General features: G+C 34.4%; 2 protein-coding genes and 1 long non-coding RNA gene across 4 annotated transcripts in view; 2 read left to right on the forward strand and 1 right to left on the reverse strand.

The window, feature by feature from the left end:
- Positions 1-6,794: 6,794 nt before the first annotated feature.
- Positions 6,795-19,976, reverse strand: LOC108368536 (phosphoribosyl pyrophosphate synthase-associated protein 2). 2 transcript variants are annotated; one of them, XM_017623387.1, is made up of 7 exons: positions 19,740-19,976; positions 19,512-19,668; positions 18,835-18,966; positions 16,555-16,721; positions 7,739-7,856; positions 7,502-7,648; positions 6,795-7,436 (listed from the first exon to the last, which is right to left on the reverse strand). In XM_017623387.1, the coding sequence occupies exons 1-7, from the start codon at positions 19,934-19,936 to the stop codon at positions 7,278-7,280; spliced, it is 1,077 nt and encodes a 358-aa protein (XP_017478876.1). In that variant the 5' UTR covers positions 19,937-19,976; the 3' UTR covers positions 6,795-7,277. The 2 variants fall into 2 exon arrangements, with proteins under 2 accessions (XP_017478876.1, XP_017478875.1); XM_017623386.1 differs by having other exon boundaries at positions 7,739-7,859.
- LOC108368537 (uncharacterized) lies at positions 8,014-12,302 on the forward strand. Its single transcript, XR_001848383.1, has 2 exons — positions 8,014-9,297; positions 9,639-12,302. It is a non-coding gene; the product is annotated as an uncharacterized LOC108368537 (long non-coding RNA).
- Positions 19,977-23,994: 4,018 nt separating the features above from the next.
- The window catches only part of LOC108368535 (cytosolic carboxypeptidase 6), an 8,939-nt gene continuing 5,254 nt past the window's right edge, over positions 23,995-27,679 (forward strand). Inside the window, exon 1 of the mRNA XM_017623385.1 lies at positions 23,995-25,430. Within this exon, the coding sequence (XP_017478874.1) occupies positions 25,418-25,430 (13 nt within the window). The 5' untranslated portion in view covers positions 23,995-25,417. The remainder of the gene's footprint in view (positions 25,431-27,679) is intronic.

A 27,679-nucleotide genomic window follows, 5' to 3' on the forward strand; every position in this document is an offset into this window, starting at 1 on the left:
CTGATTAAACAGTTTAAAATTACGGAAAAAGTAAAAAGAATTGGCTAAGAATCAGCCAAAACGGCCCATACTAGCCGATGCCGATTAATCGGTCGGACTCTACATATAATACATACGTTCGTCGCGTGTATAAAGTACGGTTTTGCCTGCAGTTACACTTTTTAACTTGTTTATTTTGAAATGGGTTAATATTTAATTTTGTCGCCGGGATTAGAAGTAAAATTTTGGTGTAACAAGTTTTGGTTTTTAATATCCCATTAAAGCATACAATGTAGCAGTGGTCGAGTTGTTAGAATNGGTTAATATTTAATTTTGTCGCCGGGATTAGAAGTAAAATTTTGGTGTAAAAAGTTTTGGTTTTTAATATCCCATTAAAGCATACAATGTAGCAGTGGTCGAGTTGTTAGAAGTGCACACTACTACTGGGTAGGTCCAGCGGTCGAACCCTTATTCGGGCAACATAAAAAAAGTTTTTTTTTTTTTTTTTTTAATAGCGGTCTCCCCTCGGCGGGCAATGACAAACCCCCTTTAGAAAAAGACGGGAAAGAAGTGGGTCCAGCGGTGGAATAAGACAAACCAAAGTACCTCCTGGCAACACATAAAAAGTTCTCGTGTTTTGGAACTTAGTAAAGGACTTTGTCTATCCAAGATTCAGCATAAACACCCCCAACAATGTCAGCCTAGGAAATCTTTCATCATATCCGTCCTTTTATATAGCGCAGAAACCTGGAAGATGTTGAACAAAGATTAGAAGATTTTGGGGCTTTCGAGAGAACCATGCTACGCAAGACCTATGCTCCTGTTCGCGTGGGCGACAAATATCGAGAAGGTGGAATGACAAAATGTACGAGCTTTTTAACGTATACACATAATTAAGCGCTTAAACATACGACTGGTTTTGACATGCTCTCCGCATGGATGGCGAGACTGTGGTGAGGTCTTGAACATGCGACTCGGAACCTTGGCGCAAACTCGAAAGGGAAAAAGGCAGTTGGCGAAATTTTGGCTGCGGCCCGAGCCAACGAACGGTTGTAGAGTCAAACGAACGATAAATACGAGTTTTCTAAATATCTCGACGCCAGCGCCACCCAGTGAGTTATTTAGCAGCCTATGTTGAGACCAGACGCCTATAGAATAACCTTCGAAAATGTGATTGAAATTCATTTAATAGTTTTCAAGAATAGCGTGGGCAAATATATCCATTTTGTTTTATACTAAATATGTATAGATACTACTTGTGATATTCATTCGTTGGTATGCGCTTATTTTGTATGTATGCACAATAGGGTGTATAGATTTTTGGCTGCCAAATCGATTGAGATAAAGAACGTTTTTAAATGTAAAGCAAATAATGATGAAAGAACTTCAGTGAAGTTGTATTTAGGTTTAATTTTTTGTACCACACAAGATCTCTGGTGTGTTGACACAGTATATGTTGGTGATGACAAGATGCAGATTTTTTTTTGAGGTCATTTCTTTATATGCGGTCTAGGAACTACGGAAAAGTACACAATTTCTTGGTAATCAAAAACACATACATACATACACTCATAAACTTGTCTGACAATGTGTAAATTTGTTTAGTTGAGGTACAAATAAATAGGCGTCGTCGTCAGTATAGCTCATGCTAATGGAATTTTCACTAAACCTTATTTATGCACGCTGATTTGTACTACTGTACGCATATGTACATATGAAGGTGAGTGTATTTGGGCAAATTGTATGTATGTATATACATGTCTCGCAATCTTAACTTATAAATTATTTACAGAAGTGAAACTGTTTTTTATTCTTTAGATTAGTACTTCTGTTTACTAGCGAGTAATTTCTTCAGCCAATATGCTTTCTTTTACTTAAAAAAAAATGACGTCTACTTAATTGTTAAATAGTTGAAACGTTCAGGCTGGTTCTGCAATCCTCTTCCAAATGAATTTCAACCCCATTCAATTTGAATTCAAAGTGCCTTTGGTTGAAATTCAGCTGTCAAAAACATTTACCTTTCCTTCAGTTTTATTTTTAACAAATCGTCTGCAAAGTCCTTGATCCATGAAGTCCTCATTTTATGAATTTTTCGCAGTTGAAAGTGCGCAAGCTTCGCCACTGTTGCTGTGTTATATGTCTAATTATCATGTAAATTCTTAAAAAGGTTTTAACCCTTTGCTGCATAAATTAAGAAGATGAATAAAAAGCTTTTAATTGTAAAAATAAACCTAAATTGAAAGAGCAAACGACTCCAAATCATTTATTTTTTAAATTATTTCGCAGGGAAATATAAAAAACATTGTGTGAAAACAATAGAAAACCGTTGGGTAACGATGAACTAATTATTGATTTACACAGAAGAGGATGTGTGAATTAAGAAAAAACTTTTTAATTTACAAGAACAACTTGCGTTATTCATTAGTTTTCGTGTTTATCAGTTGAGTTCCACGCGCACCAATTTATCGTGGCCTGGGTAGATTGTCGTAAGCGCCATTTAGACGATTTTTAGTTCTAGATGCAGTTATATATTTTGAAATAAGGTATTTCGATTGGTGTTATCAGTTTTTAGATATCTCCTTTAGTTTCCGAGATATTGACTACAACTTTTTCGATAATTTAGTAAAAATTTAGTTGGTGATGCAGTCATATTAAACTAAACAATATCTTAAAAATGGCGTTCGCCATTTTTGGATATCTCCTTTAGTTTCCGAGATATTTGGTAGGAATTTTGATCACATTTTGTCGTATTTCATACAAAGTGACTGCCAAATTGTGAACAAATGACGCTTACGACAAAATTTGGCCAAAGAAAATCCTTCATAAACTCAAAACTAATTAACAATGAACATTAAATAATTTAAGAATTTTGTGAACTAGTAACATTTTCAGACACTTTGAAGAAAATCTATCTTCGCGTTTTTGAGAAATTGCATTCCTAGCTTCAATCACGATTTCCAACAACCTGCCGAAATTAACATACGACAATCTTTTATCCAGGCGACGATATGTTTTTCGACCACTCACACAAAAGTGAGCTTATATTCAAATGTAATCCAACTATAGGCAAAACAATTACATTCCATTATTCGTAGTTAACTTCTCAATGCATTTAATTAGTTTAAACGAATTTTATAACACTCGTTAGGTGGAAATAAATTGCCAAAGTAGTGACACCATATATGGCTTCGTATGCAGTAGAGGGTTAAGTGTAATTTAATAACTTTGCTATACACATAAGGAGGCTACACATTCTTGTATCTATTCAAGTCAATCAAAATAATGAGCATAATTTTCGTGTAGTTTGATAAAAAGTGGGATAAAATCCAAAGTATCAAGCCTCATTTTCACCACTTTTCTTCGAAATTAATCATTATTCAAAACGAGATCAAATAGAGACCAAATGGATCTTGAGGAAAATATGTATNTTCGATAATTTAGTAAAAATTTAGTTGGTGATGCAGTCATATTAAACTAAACAATATCTTAAAAATGGCGTTCGCCATTTTTGGATATCTCCTTTAGTTTCCGAGATATTTGGTAGGAATTTTGATCACATTTTGTCGTATTTCATACAAAGTGACTGCCAAATTGTGAACAAATGACGCTTACGACAAAATTTGGCCAAAGAAAATCCTTCATAAACTCAAAACTAATTAACAATGAACATTAAATAATTTAAGAATTTTGTGAACTAGTAACATTTTCAGACACTTTGAAGAAAATCTATCTTCGCGTTTTTGAGAAATTGCATTCCTAGCTTCAATCACGATTTCCAACAACCTGCCGAAATTAACATACGACAATCTTTTATCCAGGCGACGATATGTTTTTCGACCACTCACACAAAAGTGAGCTTATATTCAAATGTAATCCAACTATAGGCAAAACAATTACATTCCATTATTCGTAGTTAACTTCTCAATGCATTTAATTAGTTTAAACGAATTTTATAACACTCGTTAGGTGGAAATAAATTGCCAAAGTAGTGACACCATATATGGCTTCGTATGCAGTAGAGGGTTAAGTGTAATTTAATAACTTTGCTATACACATAAGGAGGCTACACATTCTTGTATCTATTCAAGTCAATCAAAATAATGAGCATAATTTTCGTGTAGTTTGATAAAAAGTGGGATAAAATCCAAAGTATCAAGCCTCATTTTCACCACTTTTCTTCGAAATTAATCATTATTCAAAACGAGTGACAATAGAGACCAAATGGATCTTGAGGAAAATATGTATACCTATTCATGTGATGCGGGCTGTATTTTAAAAGCAATATTAAGTATTGCCAGGCATTTCTCACCGGCTCCAAACTTCTACCAGACGCTCCAAAGTGTGCAAAAAGTTAATAACTTACTTACTTACGTACATGTAACTAAGACTCGAAATTTTTATACCCGAGCGCACTTGTGCACAAGGGTATATTAATTTTGTTCACATAACGGTTGTTTGTAACAGCCAAAACGAATCGAGATAGATATAGACAAATGTATACATAAATGATCAGGATGAAAAAAGAAATCGATTAAGCCATGTCTGTCTGTCCGTCCGTCTGTCCGTCTGTCCGTGTACACGATAACTCGAGCAAAAATTTAGATATCTCAACGAAATTTGGTATGTAGGTTTCCCTTAATCCAAGGTAGGTTGGTATTGAAAATGGGCGAAATCGGACTGTAACCACGCCCACTTCCCATATAACGGTAATTTCCAGAAATACGAAAACTGCGATATTTTAGTAACTACTGAAGATTATTCACTCAAAATTGATATTTACAATAATTTTTAGACGAAAAATAAGAATATTATAAATTTTTGGAAAATGGGCGTAGCCACGCCCACTTATGGTTACATGTGTATATCTTGGTAACCGCTGCACCAATTTCTTCCAAACTTGGCACAGTTGTTGGCCTTGGTACAGCATAAAAAACCGCCGAAACTTTTTAAAATCGGACAATAACCACGCCCACATCCCATATAACGGTAATTTAGAGAAATACAAAATCTTCGATAAATCATTAAATATTGAAGCTAATTTATTCAAAATTGATGCTTGCAACAATTCTTTACCAAGAAATACGTTTATGGTAAAATTTTGGAAAATGGGCGTGGCACCGCCCACTTATGATCACATATAAGTATATCGGTAACCGTTCTACCAATTTGTACCAAACTCGGTATGGTTATTGTACTTGCCACGTGTAAGCAAAACGTTGAAAATTATTGAATTCGGACTAAAATAACGGCCGATTCTCATATAACGGTAAATTTAAGAAATGCTTGAAACTTCAATATTTCGAAATTGAAGGACGCTAATTTACTCAAAATTGATACACCTCGGCTTACCATCTAGCGGAAGGTTTCGGAAGGGTGAAAAAACATATATTTAATACTTGCGCCGGGTATTTAATGTTCGGCTCCGCCCGAACTTAGACTTTCTTACTTGGTTTTTTTTAAGTTTATATCGTCTGGCTGGTGAAATAGCTCTAGAGAACACTCCCTCACTGCAGTTGCGTATTCAGCCTCATCAGTTGCGCCTTTAGCCTACTAAGGAACACCAAAGGTAGAAACAAAGGCAACCACTTTATGGAAAGTCTATCAAAATGGCCGCTATCATGTGTATCTATGAGTATCTACTTAGCTATGCCCGAATTTTAATTATATACATACTTTTTCTTCACTTTCACCATTATTCTTCCAAATGCCAAATATGATAAAAGCAGTGCCAAATAATACTTCTACAATCGTTAAGTTATTGCTACTACCTTTAGATATACAACGTTCGTATAGATTTGGGTGCGTTCAGAAATGCATCAAGCCAAAGCATCTAAACTATAATTGATGGAAATGTTTTATTTACACAATTAAGTTCCGATTAGGCTTATAACCGAGGTTGCGCATATGCGACATTTCTATCAATTATAATTTAGAAATAAAAGAGACTGATGCTTTGGCTTGATGCATTTCTGAATGCACCCTTTTTCTATATACGTTCGTTTGCGTTATATATTTAGTCGTAAATGCGCTTAAATTTTACCTTATCAAATTTTTTCGAGTGCCTGGGGGGTAGCTTATTACCCGGGTCAAATCATCAGCCCTAGTGCGTACATACAAACTGAAATTTAAAATGTTCCCAATAAAACAATTACATATTTATTCTTCAACATTTCTTAGAGGCGTGGATTTATTAGTAAAATACAGTAGATATTCAAAAATATTGGCAATAAAACACAATCAGCCTCATTGCGAGAGTCGTGCCGAATGCAAGTCGTTTTTCGAGAGTCGAATCGTATCGAAAATTTAGCGTCATTGCCTAAAATTTCCACTCGACTAGTGTATTAACCTTCGGAGGACACACCTTTTTTATTTGACGCGAACGACACACTGGGGTAAGTTGCACCCCAATGGAAAGGTTGCTTTTAAAACACACAGCTTAAGCTTTTTTGCATATATTACGCTGGAAATATTTAGATAAAATAAATTTAAAATTAAATGTCTTATTGAATTTTTCAAAGGTACAAGATCATACAGGTAACGGTATATTTCCACATATTAGAAGTAAACAAACCACAACCCAGTAAACATTGTGTGGGGTGTCTTACACCCCAGTGTGTCTTTCGAAGGTTAAAACGGAAGAACTTGGCAGCACTGCATAGTTTTCGACAATTTTCGTCGTTTACTTATTTCAGCACGACAGTAAACAATGCTAATGTTGTCGAGTCGTACAATTCAGCCTAATTTACGACTTACGCAATGAGGCTGAATATTTCTGTTAAGTTTGTATACATTAATGTACATAAACGTATTTTGTATTTATTAACAATATTTCTTAACGGTTTTTGGTTAAAGCGATTTATAAGTTGATGCAAAAAATATGATATTAATTACTTGTACTTTTGAAATACGACAATGCTGGGAAAACTATTAAGATTGACTTAAATACCTGAAGCTTTGAAATCTATTCAAATCTCGGCTTATCAACATTTTCTATAACTGGGTTTTAATACATGTAGCTCTAAGATCGTGAATATTTTTATATAATTTACATATGCACGTATGCGCCTCAATAACTTTGCGCGAATAATTTACCATAAAATTAAAAAAAGAAAATCAACAAACAAAAAACTCTTATTCTATAAGTGTTATATATAATATTAATGACGATAATGTTCCGCAATTTATTTGAATCAACTGAAAATGTAAACGCCTTTTTCATAAACGCCGTTCGCCATCGTCACAAAATTTCGTGTGCCAATCATTAATAGAACATTTCTTTAAGATATGCAGATGCATATTTAATCCTCCAGCGTAACGTTGCGGAAGAGATATGACATGGACTCCTTATTGTGTATGCGGCGTATAGCCTCGGCAATTAGAATGGAAATGTCTATGGTCTTGATTTTGTGACATTGCAGCTTTTGGATCTCATGTGGAATGGTATTGGTAACAACAACCTGCATGTCAAAATTTAAAAATTATTTAACAGTATTGTAACAGTCTGCCTATTTTTGCAACTCACCTCATCAATTGGAGATTCCTCGATCAATCTAGGTGCATCTGAGCTAAGCAGACCATGTGTAGCTAATAAATAAATCTTACCAGCGCCGTTCTCCTTTAACAACGCTGCTGCAGCGACAAATGCCTGCACATCATCGATTAAATCATCCTAAAAGTATGCAAATAAATTGGGTTTGAAACGGAAGACTACAGTATATGTATATACTGGGCAAGTAGACAGTTGGCGTTATATACTTACCACCATAATGGCTATGCGTCCTTTGACATCACCGACAATAGTAAGCGGCGGTTTAACCTTTGGCGGATGCTCTGGCACGCCCACTGAAACGCTTATGGTACGCGTTCGATTGTTGCCGCTGCTATTGGGGTTCGGAAGAAGTTGCCAGTTGTGTGGAGAATTGTGTTGCGTTATTGTTGTTGTGAAGTTGTAGTAGTTGTATTGTGCAATGATTTTAAATATTGTATATATTTTTGTATGGATTAGTGATAAAATAATAATAGTTTTTATGCATTTGGTGTATCGTTGATATATTTAAGTTTTTTACAAAAGATTTTTTAATTAAGTAAATGTATGTAAATGTGTTGTTTATGTTATTGTTTATTGTGCAGTGTTAAACCAAGGAAAGACATGAGTAAAAAATACATATTCATTGTTATAATATTTTTAAATGAAAATCAATACCAACCTAGGAGAACAGGAGCACATTTCAACTGTATTTCCTATTAAATCGCTATACGTACTGATAAACAGATAAAGAAAAAATTTTGTTCGTTTTCGTTTCGGTTTTTTGTAGATAAGAAATTTTGCTTACATTCTATGCTAGATATTTAAATACAAAAAGTATGTGTTTTAAAGCAGAAAAGGAACTCCAAAATTACGAACACTAATGCAATAACAAAAACGTTAAATAACAAAAACGTTAAATAGCAAAATCTACAGTTGTACAACTGCATAACTAAAATTAAAATGAAAAAATTATAAGTTTTCATCAACTTATAATAACGCAGCGTGACTAGCGTGCCAGCGACGTGGGCAAGCTATATCGTCTACGATTTTTAAAAAGGACACTTTCTCAGGGCAGGTGCCCTTACCAAAAATGGGTAAACTGCTGTAAATTGCTCAACAATAGTCATATGAATACCAAATTGTGTGTATTAATTTCAATAATAAATATGTATAACGCAAATGTAGCATTTTATCAGTGCTACTCTACTGTTATATAACATGGAACCTTAGACCAGGCGCATATCAGAGCATCGAGCATGGAGTGGAATTGTGTTTGGCCACATTTTTTCCAAGCGTTCCAGCAAAGTCGTCCATTATATATGTATAACGGATAGAGAAAGGATTACGATAGGACAAAACAGAAACTGCAAACTTGCCATACACTTTTATAAATCTTAGTAGCTAGTATCCGACACAAAAATGTCCCCATACATGGTGTGCCGTAATCAGACCTATCACGATCGGGGCTCGTAGCTCACTCCTTCTTAGGCTGAGAAGGAATTTCGTCACCACACTGTCTGCCTATCAGGAAACACTTGGTTGCTTTGCAGGTTCGCCAATTCATCCGACACTAAGCATAATTTAATTCTAGATTTCGCTATTTAATTTTCATATTTTGTTAAAAAATAATAATTTGTATGGAAAATTTGTTGCATATTTTATGAAAATAAAGGTTAATAAATGAATGTTTGCTAAAGAAATTTTTGGGCAGAAATACCGACTTTTTTGGTTCCAGCCTTCACCGATTTCAATGTCAGTTTTTTACTATTTCTTTTTATCTTGTACGGTCAGTTTTAAAATTTCTCAGAAAAAAGCATTGAGTATAGGGAAGTACACAAAATGTTTTACAATCTAGGCTATGCTCTCTTGCGCTTTCTACGCTTTGCTTTTAACTACGTGCGCTCGCATTGAAAGATTTGCGATTTGTAATCGACGCCTTGCCCTATGCCCGTAATCGCCCCCTTATATACTCTCCCTTGTGCAGCTGTCTGTCAAAATGCTCCAAGTCTTTTTAAACAGGTGCCTAAAACTAATTCTGTGCATTTATTGGCCAGAGCGCATCTGAAAGAAAGAGCTCCTCGACTGAGCCAACTGCCCTCCGGTTGAATTTCTGACTCGTAGTAGACACAAGGGAACACGTGTCGGCCATTTCCTCCGCAGACTACACGCAGACATCGCAAGAATGATCCTGGGATGTAATCCATTAGGCCAACGCAGTCGTGGGTGTTAAAATAAATACTTCTATTTGCTGCACTCAGAACGACAGCAAAAGTTAACATTTCTTGAAGCCAAGCAAAGGCCTTAACCAAAGACAGAAATTTGTAAGTAGAATGAGCTCATTATCTAACAAAAGCCATATAAGTCCAAATTTACATTTAAAATTTTGTAGAAAAATTACAAAAATTCAAAAAAAAAATTTTACAACAAACTTTTTTTTAGAATTATTAGAAAAGTTCTAAGTAGGCAGTTGTACTATAGCCCATTATTCCATGCAAAAAATTTTTTAGAACATTCTTTGTATGGAAGAAAATGCGTGACACCATCCACACAAAAAAATGGATCCTAAATTTTACGTAAATAATAAATGCTAGTCTTAAAAATTTCCCAACATCTACTTGCGTTCTAATCGCTTCGGAAAATTTCTTGACTTACATTTGTTTCAAACCCGGAGAGGATGTCTCCTTGCCGAAGCCAAAGAAGGACATCCATTAACATATGCCTATCATGAACAATCAAATCATTTGGGTTAAGTTAAATCTAAAACTCAGACACAGGCCTAGATAGTTTTGGTAGATATATCTCTAGTTACTAATTCACTTTCCTCTATTTAAATCGGGTATGGCAGCTTTTACATATTGTTGAGCTTTGCTATAAAGTTAAGGTTACTATAAGCCTTGAGTGCTATCTATTTCTTACCTATGTACATACATATCGCACGTTTAATAATATAGAGATGTAACTCAAAATTTACGTTCCTAGAGATTTCCTCATACAATTAATAAGCTTGATAAGTAGAACATGTTCAGCTTAACAGATGGCTAAACTTCCCAAAGATGGCGAAGGTATGGGTCTTTTCAACTGTCTTTTTGTACACCAACTGTATGAATTGATCCAACTTTGATTGCGTTTTCCCACAAAATTTAAATTTTGAAATACTTCTGTATATTATTAAACGTGCGATATGTGCCTACTATATATCGACCCGTTTGCGCAAAATTATCGTATGTTACAAAAACCAAATACTTAAGTTTAGATTTGTAGAGATAATTCAGAAATATAGCTAAACGCAAGACCTTTTTTGTAGAAAGGTTTTCACGTTCTAATTTCCTAGCATATACAAACGATAATTTCGACCACAAGAAAAAATTCATTATCCCATACGATAAAATTTACAGCCAATTTTTGGGGCGAACAGGTGGATGTAATATGGGGTGCAGAACAAAGTTGCATCAAAAAGTAAAATTCGTAAAAAATTTAACATACGATACTTTCGCGCAAAGAAGTCTAAATATACTGTCGTTACGATATCGATAGTCCTCTGCAATAATGACAAAACCCAAAACTAAAAAAAAACTTACTACTGTTAAGTGGCTCTCTAATCCTTGTCTAATCCATGTTTAATCCTTACTACTTCCTTTAAGAGAAAAAAATTCTTCAGTTCAAAAGAAGAATAAGAGCAGCGAAAAAAGTACCGAACATGCAAGCGCGCTACAATAACACATTTAAAAGCTAAATCTGAAAGATGTGCGTACATTCAAATACAAATGCACAGTGCAGGCCACGAAGCAGATGAAATGAGAAGATTCCTTCTTAACCCCATAATTGCAGAGCATCAGTCTCTTTTATTTGCTAATGCCCAATGTTGACAAGCATGAAGAAATGCGAATGCTTAATATACAAATTTAGGTACAAAAATTGATTTCATATCCAGTTTTTAAGAAATTAGAGACAAGTGCTCTGCACTAACGAGTTTAGGTAGCCTTTTTAATTCACTGAGTATAAAATGGAAGTTGAGTTCGTAATGTGATGATAGTTTGAAAATTTAATGGTCACTGCATTGAAATGTGCTTTTTTTTTGATATTCGGTGATAAATATTAGAAAAATGTCAACACCGAAAATTCCCTAACAAGTTAAATTGCAACTGCTCGTGTACTCAACAGCTTGAGAAAAAAAATGCATTTTTAAACTAAAATAAACTGAACTGTACACTATAATTAAAATATAACAAAATTTATTTTTTTTTCACATGCATTTCCAGCCAAAGGGAAGGGGCAAATTTCAAAACATTAAGCAATTATATAATGCACGAACACAGGCAGACGGACAAAATTTCTCTACATAAGAAATCAAAACAAACAAAATTGTACGCATATAAGTAAGCAAACCCGTCATTATGTACATATATTAAAATACATACATTATTTTATTGAATTTGGAAGTTGAAATGTACTTTGCAGAAGTAATAGAAGTAGTTTTTTTGTTATAAAACAGTTGGCCAAACAAAAACAGAAGAAGAGAAGTGATTAATACATAGAAGAAAATAATTCTTGTTGAAAATATATATATATATATATGTACATATGTGCATACGTATCAAAAGCATCAATTGAAAAGTTTTAAGTAATTTTTTTTAATTTTACAGCAGGGAGACTTCATTTTTTTTTAAAGAACTTTGCAAAACATTGAGTCAGAGCGATTCTATGTTAAATAAATGATTTCATATTAGGGCAATTCATGAAAACGCGCAAATGCCTCGTAACTATGTAAACCTTGTAAACTTACTTAATTTTGTATGGAAAATCAAATTATTTACGAGCTTTGCGCAGTTACGAGGTATTTACGCGTTTCCCTGAACACACATATTATTTTTAACCGACTTCAAAAATTAAAAAAGAGGAAGTTTATGAATTAATTCATCGATTTTGTTTTTATGTACACGATAACCGATAATTATTTATTTTAACGGAAAGGTGGTACCTCAAACTAAATTCGTTTTGTTCCGATCATTGGATCATAAAGATATTAACGGTACTCCTAAATGTGTATTGCAAAAGACTTTCCAAAAAATTGTTCAGCGTTTTGTAAACCATAATAATTTTACGCGTTACTCCATTCAAGAATTTAGATAGGTTAGACTAAATAATGTGACCTTAACGAAATTTCTTAGCTTCTTTGGGACTTAACAAATTTACCTATTATTGAATTTAAATGAAAATAAATAAAATAAGGAGCTTAATCTTTTTAGAAATTATGCATTTTTGATTTCTTTTGCATCCTATATAAAAATATGGGGTTTTCACAAAAAGTGGGCTTAACAACTTTTCCCTCGAAGCTAGCGACAGTGGTACATACATACATACATATGTACGTAAACAATTTTAATTATATTTAATTTTTGAATGATAAGCAAAGAGGAATTGGCTTATACAATCAGTGATATTCAAAATGAACACACTCACCGGCATACGGATATGGAAAAAAAGTTAGACACAGTGAGGTTAAGATGAAAATGGTAAATGTACAGATGATTAGAATTAAATGAAAGTGATAAAAGGTTAAGCAAGTTTGTACTACTACTGTAAGTAAGGAAAGATTATACATTAGGGTGGTCCAAAAATGCACGTACAAAAGTAAAGTAAGAACTTTTATGCTCTCACCCCCTAGAACTGTTATATATCGAAAAAAGTCTACCCCTATCTTTTTTTTTTTTTAATTAAAAAATATTTAGAGGTCGCTCAAAGCGCTCATAGTTAGCTCATATATTTTGTATGGGGAAAAAAGAATTTTTCGTGGAAATGGTATGGAATTCTTGAAAATCAATATTTTTCGATCGGAAGACTGTTTCTCTTCAACAGAGATAATAATAATACCCAAATATTTTTTTTTAATTTTTTCTTATTATATTTTATGGGTCCGCCAAAACCCCTAGAAAATGCAATGGGGGGATAAATAAAAAATCTTAATTCGTGAAAAATGGTAAAATAAATAATTGGATATTGTTATTGGAAGTCTCCTGAGGAGAAGCAGAGTTTTCCGATCGAAAAATATTTATTTTCAAGAATTCCATACCATTTCCACGAGATGTTTTTTTCCCATACAAAATACACGGAAAACTTTGAGCGCTTTGAGCGACCTCTAAATATTCTTTCATTTCAAAATAAAAAATAGGAGTATACTTTTTTCGATATAGAACAATCCTAGGAGGTGAGATCATTAAAATTCCGACTTTACTCATTTTGGACCACCCTATTGTGCATACCGCTCCTTTGTTGGAACATCGCCATAATAATAAAATAATAATTTGAGTTAAGTATGCACAAAATGACCATAAGCATTACACCTAGATACTCGATCTTGATGATTTTCTGAAAAAGTCTTTGATGATTGATAGTCACTTAAATATCTCGCGACATTTAACAGCTTTAGCAGAACAATCAGTCGTATGGAAGTTAAATTTATGGTGACTGGACGCAGTGATTTTCACTGTAAACTTTCGATTTATGATAAACGAAAATAGTGCGGTGAATGAGTTATTACTAATGTGACCAACCGTACTTCTTTCGGAAGTAGTACATAACTTCTTTTACGCTCCTGTATTTCGTACTTCGAAGTACAGTCAAATGCACTTCTTTGCGATATTTCGTACTTCAGGAGGAAGATTCTTTAGCCAGTTAGCGACAATTTTCGGATCGCTATCGCACTTTTTGACGCATGATATAAATGTTTTTGCGTCAAAAATTGCGATAGTGATTCGAAAATTGGTTACAGAATCTCCCCAGGTCCTGTACTTCACCGATCTTCTGAGGACCGTGAGGACCGGGTACATCCCCAGTGTTGCGTTTTTGCTAAACACTCTTTTGCTAAAAACACTAGACTGATAGACCTGTACCATAGGATACGCGATTCCTAGAGACTGTCTTCCAAAAGCTCAATATGTTTATTGCAAGAAAAGGTCGGTGAATACCGCCCTAAACACTTTGGTAAAGTGGTTAGAGGAAGCCTTCACGCATGAAGATTATACAGTAGGGGCCTTCTTCGATATCGAGGCGAGAGGCAATGGTCAGTTTTATTCATAATCTGGGGGTTGAAACCAACCTAATAAGGCTTATCTACAGGTTACTTCGTACAGAACTGTCGCGGCGGAGTGGGGAGCTCTGCACTTAGTGAAGAGTCAATAGAGCACTCCATAAGGAGTGTTCTCTCCCCCTGATCTGGATTGCGGTTGTAAACGACCTTCAAGAGGAACTGGAAATAGTAGGCTGTCGGATGATCGCCTATGTAGATGATGAGGAACTTCTGGCTCAAGGTTACCTGAACCAGGTAACTAGGTGGGGGATCAGCGGCGGCTGTCATGGAAGCCTAACATTGAGGAAAGGGTAGAAAAGGGGTCGATTGCCTTGTACTGCTGTAGGGAAGCTATCGGCAAAAGATGGGGTCTTCGCCCAAATTAATTCATTAGTTCTAGGAAACCAGATTTAAGCCTAAGGAGCCCTTGTCTACTGCAACTCACTAGAGAAGGCTAGACTTGTAAAACAGGAATTAGCGGAGCATTAGGAATTGCGGATATTGCAGACAGAATTGTCGCAGCAAGAACTGCTATTAGGCTAAGGGAAATTGGGTCCCTTTGTGACATGAAAAAAAAAAACGTTTCTCTGCTGCAGGAAATGCTTTTATAGGCACTTTAAAACACGTTTCCTCTCAAGGGCTAGTGATGGGGGTTCTGACAGGCCGAAGGAATTTCAACTGATCTTTTTATATCTGTTGTCAAAAGGAAGATGAAGTGCAATCATCTCCACACTTTCTTTTAGACTGTCCAACCTTCGCGAGGCTAAGATGCAAACATTTTGGCTCGCACTTCTGAACGAACACTGAGTTCTCAGGGATCGAAATAAGCCGCATTCGAAATTTCGTAATCGGCTTGCGGCGTTAACATAACCCAACCTAAGCTGTACTTCTTTGAGCTATGAAATTGTTGGTTCCCGTAGTTATAACCCAAAATCGCATATGGGCTTGTTCGAGTTGCAATCACAACCGCAGTGTTGCGCGAATGATTAAAAGTATCACGTTCTGTGCCAATTTTCATCAGTACGGCAGTAATGCCGCTTTTATTACGTGCCTCGAACAGGCCCATTTTAAAAATCAATTGCTTGGAAGCACCACTACGATCAATTCTTGTCGGTGCTGGCAGCTGAATCATACGAATATTTCTAAAACTAAGCGGATAGTTTGCGCACAGCTCGCTGTCTTAAACGCTTATCGTATAACTTTTTATGGGTCTATCTTGTACTTAGAGAAGCGGATAAAAGTTATAACATTTTATCTTTTTCTTTCATCAAAAGAAGGGGCCAAAGTAAATGATGCTCGAGCCTCTGGGTATAATTTTAATATTATACTTGTTATATTTTATATTTTTATTTTATATTTTAGTCATTACATATGTACATATGTACATATGTATGTATTTTTCTTCAATGCGAAAAACGTGATTAAAAACTATGAAGTCATTTATATCGCATTTTTGATTTCCCTTCATTATGACGTTCTTCCAGCAAAACTGTGATATACAAACTTTTTAAAATTAAAAGTTAAATATAATCTAATGGATTAATTAAAAACAACCGAATAAAATTGATTTTCAATGAGTGCAAATTAGCATAAAAAAACAAAAACAAAATGCCAAATAGTGAATAAATGCATTTCTATAGGTTTCTGGGGAAAACAACTATATCGACTTGGTAAAATATTTATTTAATTTACATATTTGGAAACAACATATCTGTAGCTTAAGAATCAATTGAAATTGTATAAAACATAATTTGTTGAAAAGGATAAATTGCTAAAGCCAAGTAAGTCGTTTTGCCAAAATGTCACAGAAACACACATTGATGGAACTACCGCTTTATGCATTTCTGTAGTTTTAACAATGAAAATGTATTTTAGTAGTTACATACATCCAAACATACTTTGTACAATACATTTGCTTGAGCAGTGAGAATGCCTACGGGAAATATGTGTATCTTTTCATAAAAAATATGCGCTTATTTACCTTACTGGCGGCGGTGAATAACGTCCATCGACCTCATCACTTTCCGCTTCTTTTTGTTCGCCGTGTATAACCGCAATACCAAGACGCAAACGTTCAGCATATGATGTGGCTTTTTTGGCGCTGTTGGGATTACGCGCCACAATCACCGAGTTACGATAATCAGGAATCTGAGAATTTTAAGAGTAAATTAGCAAAAAAGCAAACAAAGTAACAAACTACCTACAATTGGCTTCTTTCGATAAATTACACGATAATTTAGTGATACATTAAGCAATGATATATGATTTTAGCGTAGTATATGTCTGAATATCTTAAAAGGTTATCATAAATAAATAAAAATATGTTCAATACATAGGAAAATAATTAGGGATAAATATGGAAGAAAATAAAGTTAATTAAATAAAAAAAAGTCACTGATACGGATCAATTTGTACATTAAGGCCTTCTAGTTATGCGTATTCACACCTTGTTTTGAATGTTGGCTGGTGTTTTAAAATGATGTACTTTTTTAAGCTAAAGGCCTGTATGCAGTTCTCAAGAAAAGCTAAAATTCCATACAAAATGACGTACAAGAAATGGCTAAGAAATTTTCTTAAGTCAAATTTCCTTCAGGCGGTACGCAGTTCTTAAGAAATTTGCTACGCTTTTTACTACGGTTTTCTAAAGTTTTTTGTGAAAAAAGAGCACAAGGCAACCCAGGTTTGCAACAGAAATATATGCCCGTTCTATTATTTCTTGAGGAAAGAGTGAGGCAACAGGCTTGAAGTATCAAAAATGTCAAAATTCCTTGGACACACACACGAAATAATAGCTAATTTTTCTTGGCCGATTTCTTGAGAGCTGTATACCAGCCTTTAATGTATACAATGTGGTAAGTGATAATTAAACCTATCTAATTTATCGTATTCGAAAAGCTCGACTTTCTTTTTATCATCGCATGGAATGTCGCATTTGATAGTTGCATATGAATGGAATGGTTTTGTTGATTAATTATTTTAAACTGCCTCCACTGGATTTCTCCAAAAGTTGGCTTGAACAGCAATCTAAGTAATCAATAAGATTGCTTACAATGCTGTTCGCGCCTTATTTGGTTGTTTTAAAAATTACTGAATCATGTCTTTCGAAAGCACAAAATAAAAACGAAAGATACGAAATACATTATTCATAAATATTTTAAAACAATTTTTTTTAAAGATCCTTTCAATAAATATACTGCCTATATACATCGGAAGTATTTGTGCAAAAATATCTGCCTAAACTAAGCAAAGTAAAGTTTTCTAACCCAGTAACGAAAATAAAATGGGGAGAAAACTCAAAGTCGAAATTTGCTGATTTGGTAGCCCGTTTGTTCTTAAATTTCTAACCAATTTTAGTAAAGAACATCATTTTATAAAGTAATTTTGATTAAATAATGTCAAATATATATAATAAACTATATAATTCAACAACATTCTAAATTATAGAGAAACGAAAGTTGGAAAAGAGAGAAGTAGAAAATTAAGTGCTTCATATAAGTACAAATATATTGTACTAGCTAGCAGCCATGCAAAATGCACTAAATCTCGTAGGTATAAGAGTAGTAACTAATATGGCGCCTTATTGGAATAAATATAAAACATGATTATAAGCAATCATTGTTTTTATGATATTACTATTTCTGCGCAATTTATCGTGCTTAATAATCTGTTTTATTTTTAGTAAATACGTTTAACGAACTTGAACAATTGTAATATAAATTATTGTATATTCCCTGCTTACATGCGCCACAACTACGATTAATTCGTTGAACTTCCATTCTGGTGAAAGTCAGCGCATATCCTTGCATTTTAAAAAACCAACGCTTGAAACTCGACATTGAAAAATCTATAAATTAATGGGTTTTGAGAACATATATTAGCTCAAGGCCAGAATATTAGAATTTTTCTGCCACACTGGTTTTTAGCTACGGAAAAACTATGAAATCCCTTGAATTGTAGACACATAAGCTTTGTACGTACTTTAAGCGAAAATAGTTTAAAAAGATGATTTAAATATAGATCAAGAATATTCTTCTTGGTTAGACGAAACACTTATTTCGCTTAGTCCAGAATCCACAGACATATATACATAATTACATAGTACATACTTTCATAAAATAATTATTGCTTTGAGACTTAAAAAAAATTTACAGACAAACTAATTACAATAAATTTTACTCTACGTTAATTTTTCTGATTCAAGCTGAATAAACTACTTGTCACAGTCATACAGAGTATTTAATTATTGAAAATTTGCACATACACTCTCCTGTATATATTGCAATAGAAATGGTGAAGCTCGCAAATTATCAACTGGTATATCGAAAAATCCTTGTATCTCTTTTTGATGCAAATCCATTGTGATAATATGCGTTAAGCCCGAAGTGCACAGCATCTAAAAATGCAAGAGGATTTAATAAAGGCCACAGGGAATAGTGTTTGAATGAAATATGGAGAAAAGTGTTGGAATGATTTGTTAAGAAAAAATGGTTAGAGAAGCAGTCTCTAGGTTTTAAGTGTAGCAATATCTGATCATGTTTTGTAGCTTCGGAAACATATTCCTAAATTTAACGCGAATGTTTTTACTCCGCAACAGAACTGTAACGAAAATGTAAAAAATCACTCTCAACTCCAGGCTGAAATTGAAAAGTATCCGTTAGACTTATGAAAACGTAGCGCCATCAAAAATTAATCCCCAAAGCTTTCAAAATACACTTTGTAGGTTAAACCTTTTTTTCATCATGCTTTATACCTTCATCGATTGGCAAATCGGATCACTTTAAGTGTTTTCCTAGTGTTTTTAAATGTCTACACACACCTCCAATGACAAAGTAACTTGCTTTCATTTTATAACTTTATCCCCACCATATCTATGAATCATAACAAATCTTCCAACATTTTTCTTTACATGAATGTATGTATGTATGTGTATGTAGAAACCTTCGCCAACAATTTTGACACGATACAACCACGTTTTCGCATTTTGCATTGCTTTGAATAGGGTAAATATGGTATAACGCCAACAATGGAACGCGCTGAAGATGTTCTACAAGCATAGGCCATTATGAGCAGCTCCATGATATTGTTATTGGCATCTCTATAAATGCAAGAAAAAGCATTAGAAATAATTAAAATAAATTATAAAAAAAAATACAAATTTGTACATACTTAGTGCCCGTTTGTATGATATAGATATCCTTGCCACGCACCGAGTCGCCAATTTCCACCATAGTCTCACGATTTGTTTTGTGAAATACCGAGCAACCGCCACTCTTAATACCCATACGCTCGCCCACTTTATTGGCCAGATCTGGATGGGAGTTGCCATGGATTAGCACAATATCCGAAGCGGATGACGTATCCATTTCGCTTCTGCAACGTTTTGGTGGACGCACGCTGCCCAATCTGTATGTAAAATTAAGAATATTATGAAACATTTTTTTTTTAACAATAAATTTTTATTTATTTTATTTAAAACAATAAATTTTATTTTTCTAAACTAGCAGCAGGGAATTAGCAGTATACATTAATACCATTTTTTCCACCATTTATTTAAAACACACGACNATTAGCAGTATACATTAATACCATTTTTTCCACCATTTATTTAAAACACATTGCGCGACGAATTGTGAATTCAATATCCAATAAATACTAGCTTACATTATAGCAAATTTCGTGCTGGTGCATTGCACACGCCAAAGCCATCAAACAGTCAAAGCCAAAGTCAATACGAAATGCCAAAGGTAGGTCAATATGACATGGAAGCGTTTGCAACTAAGTTACATACCTATTCCAAACAATCATTGTTGGTTGTTATTTTACGTGGGTGCAGAGAAATCAGCAGGAGTGTTTGTTTGGTTGTAGCGGCGCACTTTATTGCATGAAGGTCAAGTCCATGACAAACGTGCAGGATAATGGGAGCGATTATTAGTTTTCATGCAGTAGCTGTTCGGGGTTGTTTACAGATTTTTTCATATTATATATGTATGTACAAAGAGCAAATTAAAGAGTGTTTAGCCAAAAAACACTGTTCTTCTTTAACCGTTAGGCATCGTTATTTACTAATTAGTTGGATATGTTTCACAGTTTTTATGCAGCTATTCTTTGCCCGCACAGATATGTCAAGATGCGAACAGAAAATAAATACACATGACTGAGCAAATTGTAATCATGGTAACAGCGACATGACATTGTGGTATTGGTAATAAACAAATCAACTAATTCAACGACGATTCTACTGTCAAGTTTGTCATCAATCAAACAATTTTGGCTCTTAGGGCCAGTTGTTCAATGTCTGGTTCTCAACAGTACATCATTATTGACGATTTCAACATTATGCGCATAACATGTGATCGATAAAGCAGTCGTTTATTTAACCGGAGCTTCTACCTACGATTTGTGTTAATCGGGTATTGAACAACCGGCCATTTGTCTAATATATGTATACATAGCTCGTACACACATATATCAGTAAAACAAAAAAAAAACGCATATGGTCAACATTTTTGTCTTTAAAGTTACAATGTATATTAACAAATTATGTATGTATATCAAGAGTTTTCGGTCAAAGAAATATTTTTCTTCACTCGTTCCTCGTTACCAAAATATTTACCATAGAATTTTTCAAGCTTTTTAGCATTAGTGTTGAAAGTTGAAAGTCATCGTTATTATTTTTTTTGTGGAATTATTCCATTCACAGCTCCCAAAAACGGCCGGATAGACTGAATTCAATTTCAATTAGATATACCTACATATGCACGTACATACATGCACTTGGCGATGTAAAAAAGCGATAATATTCTGTTAATATTCACTATAAAAGAAAAATATGCTGCAGAGACCGGTATAGCTTGAAACCTTCAAATAGAATTTTGTTAAAATTACAGTTGCACCTCGAATATCCGGGTTGCTCGGAACCAAGGTCATCACGGTTAATCGAATATCCCGGTTAAAATAGTTTACAATACATACATATTTATGTACGTAGATTTTCACGAAAAATATAGAAGTTGACACATGAAATTTTACACACCGAATGAATGGAGATAACATTTGATACGCAACTTATTACGTAGGTATTAAAAAGGGAAATCCCCGAATTGTACGCAGTAAAATAAAAGAAAAAACACATACATCACGGGTAATAGAGGTGGATCACGGTTAATAGAGATTAGAAAAGTGTTTCGCGTATAATAGAGTGAATCAAGGATATTAGGAGGAAAAAATCAGTTATTCCCCATCGCGGCTAATAGATGTTCCCGTTTAATGGAGGACGGGATAATCGAGCAGAATAGAGTGATACTCAGGTGTACATGGCGTATGAGTAACATTATTTCCTGCTCGTTCATCATTTGATCGCTCATTCTTCGTTTATTTTTCTATCGCTTTTCTTCATCAGTAACTTGATTTTTTTTTTAACAGAAAAGGTTTTAACACAAATGCAAAAATTGACACAGAATCTGTTTTTTTTTTATTTTTTCCCTGTAAATTCAGTGTCACACGATTTTCGGAAACTATCAGGCCTATTGAAAAGTGATGTATATACGGTTTATGGGGAATTCCGTAGACACACGCGGCTAAGTTGAACCACTTTTTTAAGCTGAATATCGGTAAATTGAAAATATCTAGAGAACTTATCTATAGAAAAAGATTAACTCGATTTTCGGGAATCACCGAGCAATTATGTATATCTACACAGGAATGGGAAAATTTGCCACTTTTCCATTAAACATATTTGCTGTGTATTTAGATCGCTGACTTCGAATTTGTAAAAATTTGTATGCATAAATATCGAGGCCTGGAGTTCAGAGTTACCAAATCTTATTATTGCCACAATGGCGATTTAGGCGGTTTACAGCATCTTTAAAATTGAAACCGATATACATATATGTATGTATTTCTTTAGACAATTTAAACGCACGATTTTTACCTATTTGTTAAACTTAAACCATCTAGTTTTATTTAGTTCCTAAGAGCATTACTAAATATCTTACAAACAACAAAAAAAAAACTAAAAAATAGTGATATCTACATACATACAATACTCAGTGTGATCACCCTTTTGGTTCAATACGGCTTTTAGACTTGTTGACATGGAATCTATCTGCCTTTTGGTGCCATCGGAGGTAATTTTGTGCCAATCTCCAGCTATTTTGATTTTATTATACGCTCATAGTCGAAAAAATCTCTTATACAAATTGACCCGCCCTACATAGTATACATATATATACATATATCGTACACACAGAGTTTGTAATTAACAAATAAGTATTTGGGCGTATATACGAAATTTACTGCTATACGGGAAACGGATGTAGTTTAAGTCCGACTTGAATAATTTTTAACGAATTGCTTTTCCATAGCAAGGTTATTAAAAGCACCAAGTTTGGTAAAAATCGATAATCGATATCGATACACATTTGTAGTGGTCATATTTAAGCGGGCGGTGCCACACCCCAAATCCAAAAATTTATAGTAATCAAATTTTCTGCTCAGTGGTTATAGCAATAATCGATTTTTAGTCAATTAGCATCAGTAAGTTACTGATTTATCGCAGTTTTCGTGTTTCTGTAAATTACCGTTATATGGGAGGAGGGCGTGGTGGCTATTGCCTGATTTCAAAGATTTTCAACAAATTTCTTAGCTGGATCATAAGCAAGGCTCGTACCGCGGTTGTTAAGGATTGGTGAAGCGGTTACTAAGATACAGTATTTCATCATAAGTGGGTGGGGTCACGTCCCTTTGCCAAGATTCATAATAATATCATTTTGTACCAAAATTATACTTCACATACAAGTTTTCAACAATTTGGATACAATATTTACCGAAATCTCGTATTTTTTAAATTTTACGAAAATACCGTTATATGAGAAGGGGACGTGGTTACAGTCCGATTTCGTCCATTTTCAATAGCAGCCTACCTTGGATAACGTACACACCAAATTTCGTTGAGATATCTCAGTTTTTGCTCGAGTTATCGTGTACACGGACAGACAGACATGGCTTAGTCGTCTTGTCTTTTAATTCTGATCATTTATGTATACATTTGTCCATATCTATCTCGATTCCTTTAGGCACAAACAACAAAGTTGTAATACCCATGTGGACAAGTGCGCTCGGGTATAAAAAAATGTGTGTAGTGTAATTTTCCCGCTTAGTGAATTCAAGTTCCTTCATATGTACACTAGGTAGTAATTTACTAGAAAAAGTATCTACTTTGGGTGACCTCGTCGTAATCATAGAGAGCAAACTAATCTTCAGTAGCCTATCGGGCAATGAGGTTTATCATCATATCGAGCACTGATTAACTTGTACTCAATGCTAGTACGGCCGTCACTGTTCAGTTGTAGGGTCTCTATATATTTATACGCTTGTTAACAAAATTAAAAATATGCAATAGAAGTTCTATAAATTTGTAAATTTCATCGACCGTCGTAACAGCCAAGCATGCAACGCAAACGCAGTCACGGAACGATTCAATTTAAAGAGTTTGACCTGCCAAAAACAGATCAACGCTTTATCATTCTTTTTCAAAGTGATCAATGGGCTCATTGACTCTCTGGAGGCGCTTGAAAAATTTAGTATAGTCTGCTTTTATACACGCCTGAGTAGGAACCGTCTACTCGTCACGACGAAATCAAATGCCGCTCATTAAATTCTTTGAACAACACGCAATATTTACATACATAGTACGTACATACATACATACATTCATATGAACACACGAACGAATTCCACGAAACAAGAAAGTGAAGCTATTTCACAGCTATCCCGGCTAGGATAACGAATAAGCAATTAAATGACTTCGTTAAAAGTTTGCCCCAGTCAAGAAACTGCAAAACTTTGCGCCTATTCCATTTGCACTATGTAGCCATACACACCAAGTTTTTTACCCACTAACATACAAATGATACGACCATACCTTAACTAAAAACAAAATTATTTCTTGCATTTAAGCCAACGAGTCACTGAGGACTACAAACAAGCAATGTTAGTAACTGAATAACAAAGCCATCGCAGCAGTGTAAAGGAATGCAAACAAATACCGATACAGGACACCCAGTCAGCACATATGCACGTACAGATGGCAGGTAGCTGGGTAACAAAATGCGACGCATGGAAATCCAGATATCGACCAAACAACGTCACTCGCCACTAAAAGGCGTTAGTTAATACTGAGCTTCTGGCCTTTGATGTTTGTTCTTCGAAGCTGCCGAAACCGCAACTAAGACTGACACAAAAGTGCAAAAGACCTTAAAGTCAGCGGGGCTCGGTTCTTTAGGTTTATCCTGCAGCAGTAATCTAATGCTGTCGCAGCCGCAGCCACTAAAAAAGATACATACAAGCACTTCACGAAGGATAGTGACTTACTAACTTGCGATTGCAGCTTGCTGGGAGGAATTTACCCATCCTCCTTCATCCACTTACGCGATTTCAGTAGCACATTTGTTGCACGCCTTCAAGTGTTGTGCCTAAGTACTCGGTGCGCGAGTGTTACGTGTTGTTAAAGCTATTTTTAACATAAAATGCTGACAAAAATGTGTGGCGGATAAGTGCAAAAAATGTTAAATTAAAATTTACGATTAGCACGCGAATTCATAAGTGCAATAATCCTTTGCTAAGAAGCCTCGAACCTGCGGTTAACAAAAGTGACAGTGCAGCAAACTTATTCTAGTACCTGAGTGTGTGAGAGTGGCATTAGTGCCTCCTATGCTTTGGCAAGTGCACATAAGTTTTGGAAACTTAGCACATACATATGTATGTATGTATATGTATATGTACAACAAATAGCTAAACTAGCATGCAGTGAATTTTTGATGGCTTAGAAAAGATATCAACGAAAAATGGGTGATTCGGGTAAGTTTAAAATGTCGAAGTCCCAGAATATGGATTGGTACGCATGCCCTGAATGAAATATAAAATGCATAAAAATGCACATGATGAAGCAATTTTTAAAATTCATCATCATAACATAGTTATTTTATGAGCCGTTTCCCTCTTAATCAACTACGTTAGCTTTCACAGTGGCTACTTGAGGCGTTGTACATAAGTATGTTTACCTTTAGGCGCAGGAAAACTAATAATTGTCTTAAAATTTTGTTTTTAGTATGTCACTGTAATTGTTCTTAAACGATTTTAAGCATTCTAAAAACTTAGTACATTTTTGACGCGTTTGTAAATAATTTTTCATTAGTTAATTCAAGAATTGTGAAGCCCTTGGATTTTGCTCTGTAACGCCTTGTATTTTCATACACTTGCGGTGGCAATGATATGTCAACATCGGTTTATATGCATAGTCAAAAAAAAAAAAAAGTATGTATGTACGTACAGTGAGCCACAAAAATAAGTATACCCTGACGTTTTGACGATTTGATTTATTTATACATATGTATATGTAGGGTGATCCATCTAGTCCTTGGTTTTTTAATTTTAAATAAATCAATTAAAACAAAACTGAATGTCTGATGAATTATCACCCGTGAGAAGAATCTCTGACATTTATTTATTTTTTAAATAATTTCATGTATATGTTGGCCGCAGACAGATCAAAACCGTAAAATTACGAGCGCTACCGCACCTTATAACTGCCTTTTTTTGCCTGAACTGAAGCAAGTGATGTCGGCAACATTTGGTTTCGGCAAGTTATCGTGCGATATCACACCTGTGGATTTTCTAGTTGGGTTTATATGAAGTCAGAAGTCTTCGTCGATAAACCAGCTATAATTCAAACCTTGGATGCTAACATACTCGCGTAATTCACGCAATGCTGGAAAAAGTAATTGAAAATTGGACCTTCCGAAGGGAACACCCACAGCGTTGTCGCAGCCAACATTTCGATGAATTATTAAAAAAAAATTAAATACCAGAGATTCTTCCTTCGTGTTTTCTTAAAAAAAAAGGGTCTGGATGGATCGCCCCATATTTTCCATGCCAAAATGTTATTTTTTTATAAAAATATATGTATGTATNTAAAAAAAAAAAAGGGTCTGGATGGATCGCCCTATATTTTCCATGCCAAAATGTTATTTTTTTATAAAAATATATGTATGTATGTAGTTCATTCAAAAGCCACACGAATAAAGTATTTTTTAAATTTCGAACAAAACTCGTGAAAATGCAAGAAATTTTCATCTTTTCAATTTGATTTCTTAGAAAAATGTTGAGTAAGCAGTTGTATAAAAAAGTCCAGTTTCAAGTCGTTAAAAAATTGCCGTCGATTTTAGATTTTTTTGCCGAGGGTGTTGCGCATTTTCTTTTAATGGGCTTTTTTATCAGCCGGATGATGCGTTGTTGTTGTTGTTGTAGCAGCATACAAGTTCCCCAAAGGGTTTTTGGGGAGTGTTGCTGGAGTGACAGTCCTTGGCCAGATATAAATCTGGGTCGTGCCGGTTACGTAGACCCGACTGTCGACGGAAGGTGCGTCTAACCCCTCGGCTACGATGGTCGACAGTAAACTGAGAGAAATATATACATACATACATATATGTGCGCGTAAAACTCTGTATCAAAGTACATATTTTTAAACTGCTCAGATATACATAGACAAAGGACTAAAAAATAACTTAAGGCAATTATTTTCAAATACTTTTTCAAGAGAGTTTCATAAACAAGTGAATATTTTTATTGATTCCCATTGCAAAGTATGATTGAAAAAGTTATTTTCTCTAACTATTTAACTCCTAATATTAACTCTCTGGTATTTGTAGTAAAAAGAAAATAAACTCAATAAAAATGGCTGAGTTAGTCAATTAACATTTACATGAAATTTACATTACAAATTTGACTTAAATTGCATTAAAAAATATAATTATTTTCGAAATAACTGTGATGCTTTAATGCATATCTAAAATCAATCCTAGCTATTTTTTCTGGAACAACCTTGGATTGAGTCATAAAAAACATACACCTAATTTTATGAACGAGAATAACCGCCTTTCTTTTGTGGAGTATGAGGCAATGTAATGTAGTATAGCAAGCACACTCAAGCAAATAAGGATGACTTTTAGGAATCCTTAATGGAAATTGTGTCCATAAATCACTTCTTCACTATTTTTTACTTTGATAGCTGAAATAAATATTTACATACATATTTATTATTTTTTCGC

The sequence above is a fragment of the Rhagoletis zephyria genome, unplaced genomic scaffold (assembly GCF_001687245.7).
Source record: "Rhagoletis zephyria isolate East Lansing unplaced genomic scaffold, Rhagoletis_zephyria_1.1 Rzeph_scaffold_03171, whole genome shotgun sequence".
NCBI lineage: Eukaryota > Metazoa > Arthropoda > Insecta > Diptera > Tephritidae > Rhagoletis > Rhagoletis zephyria.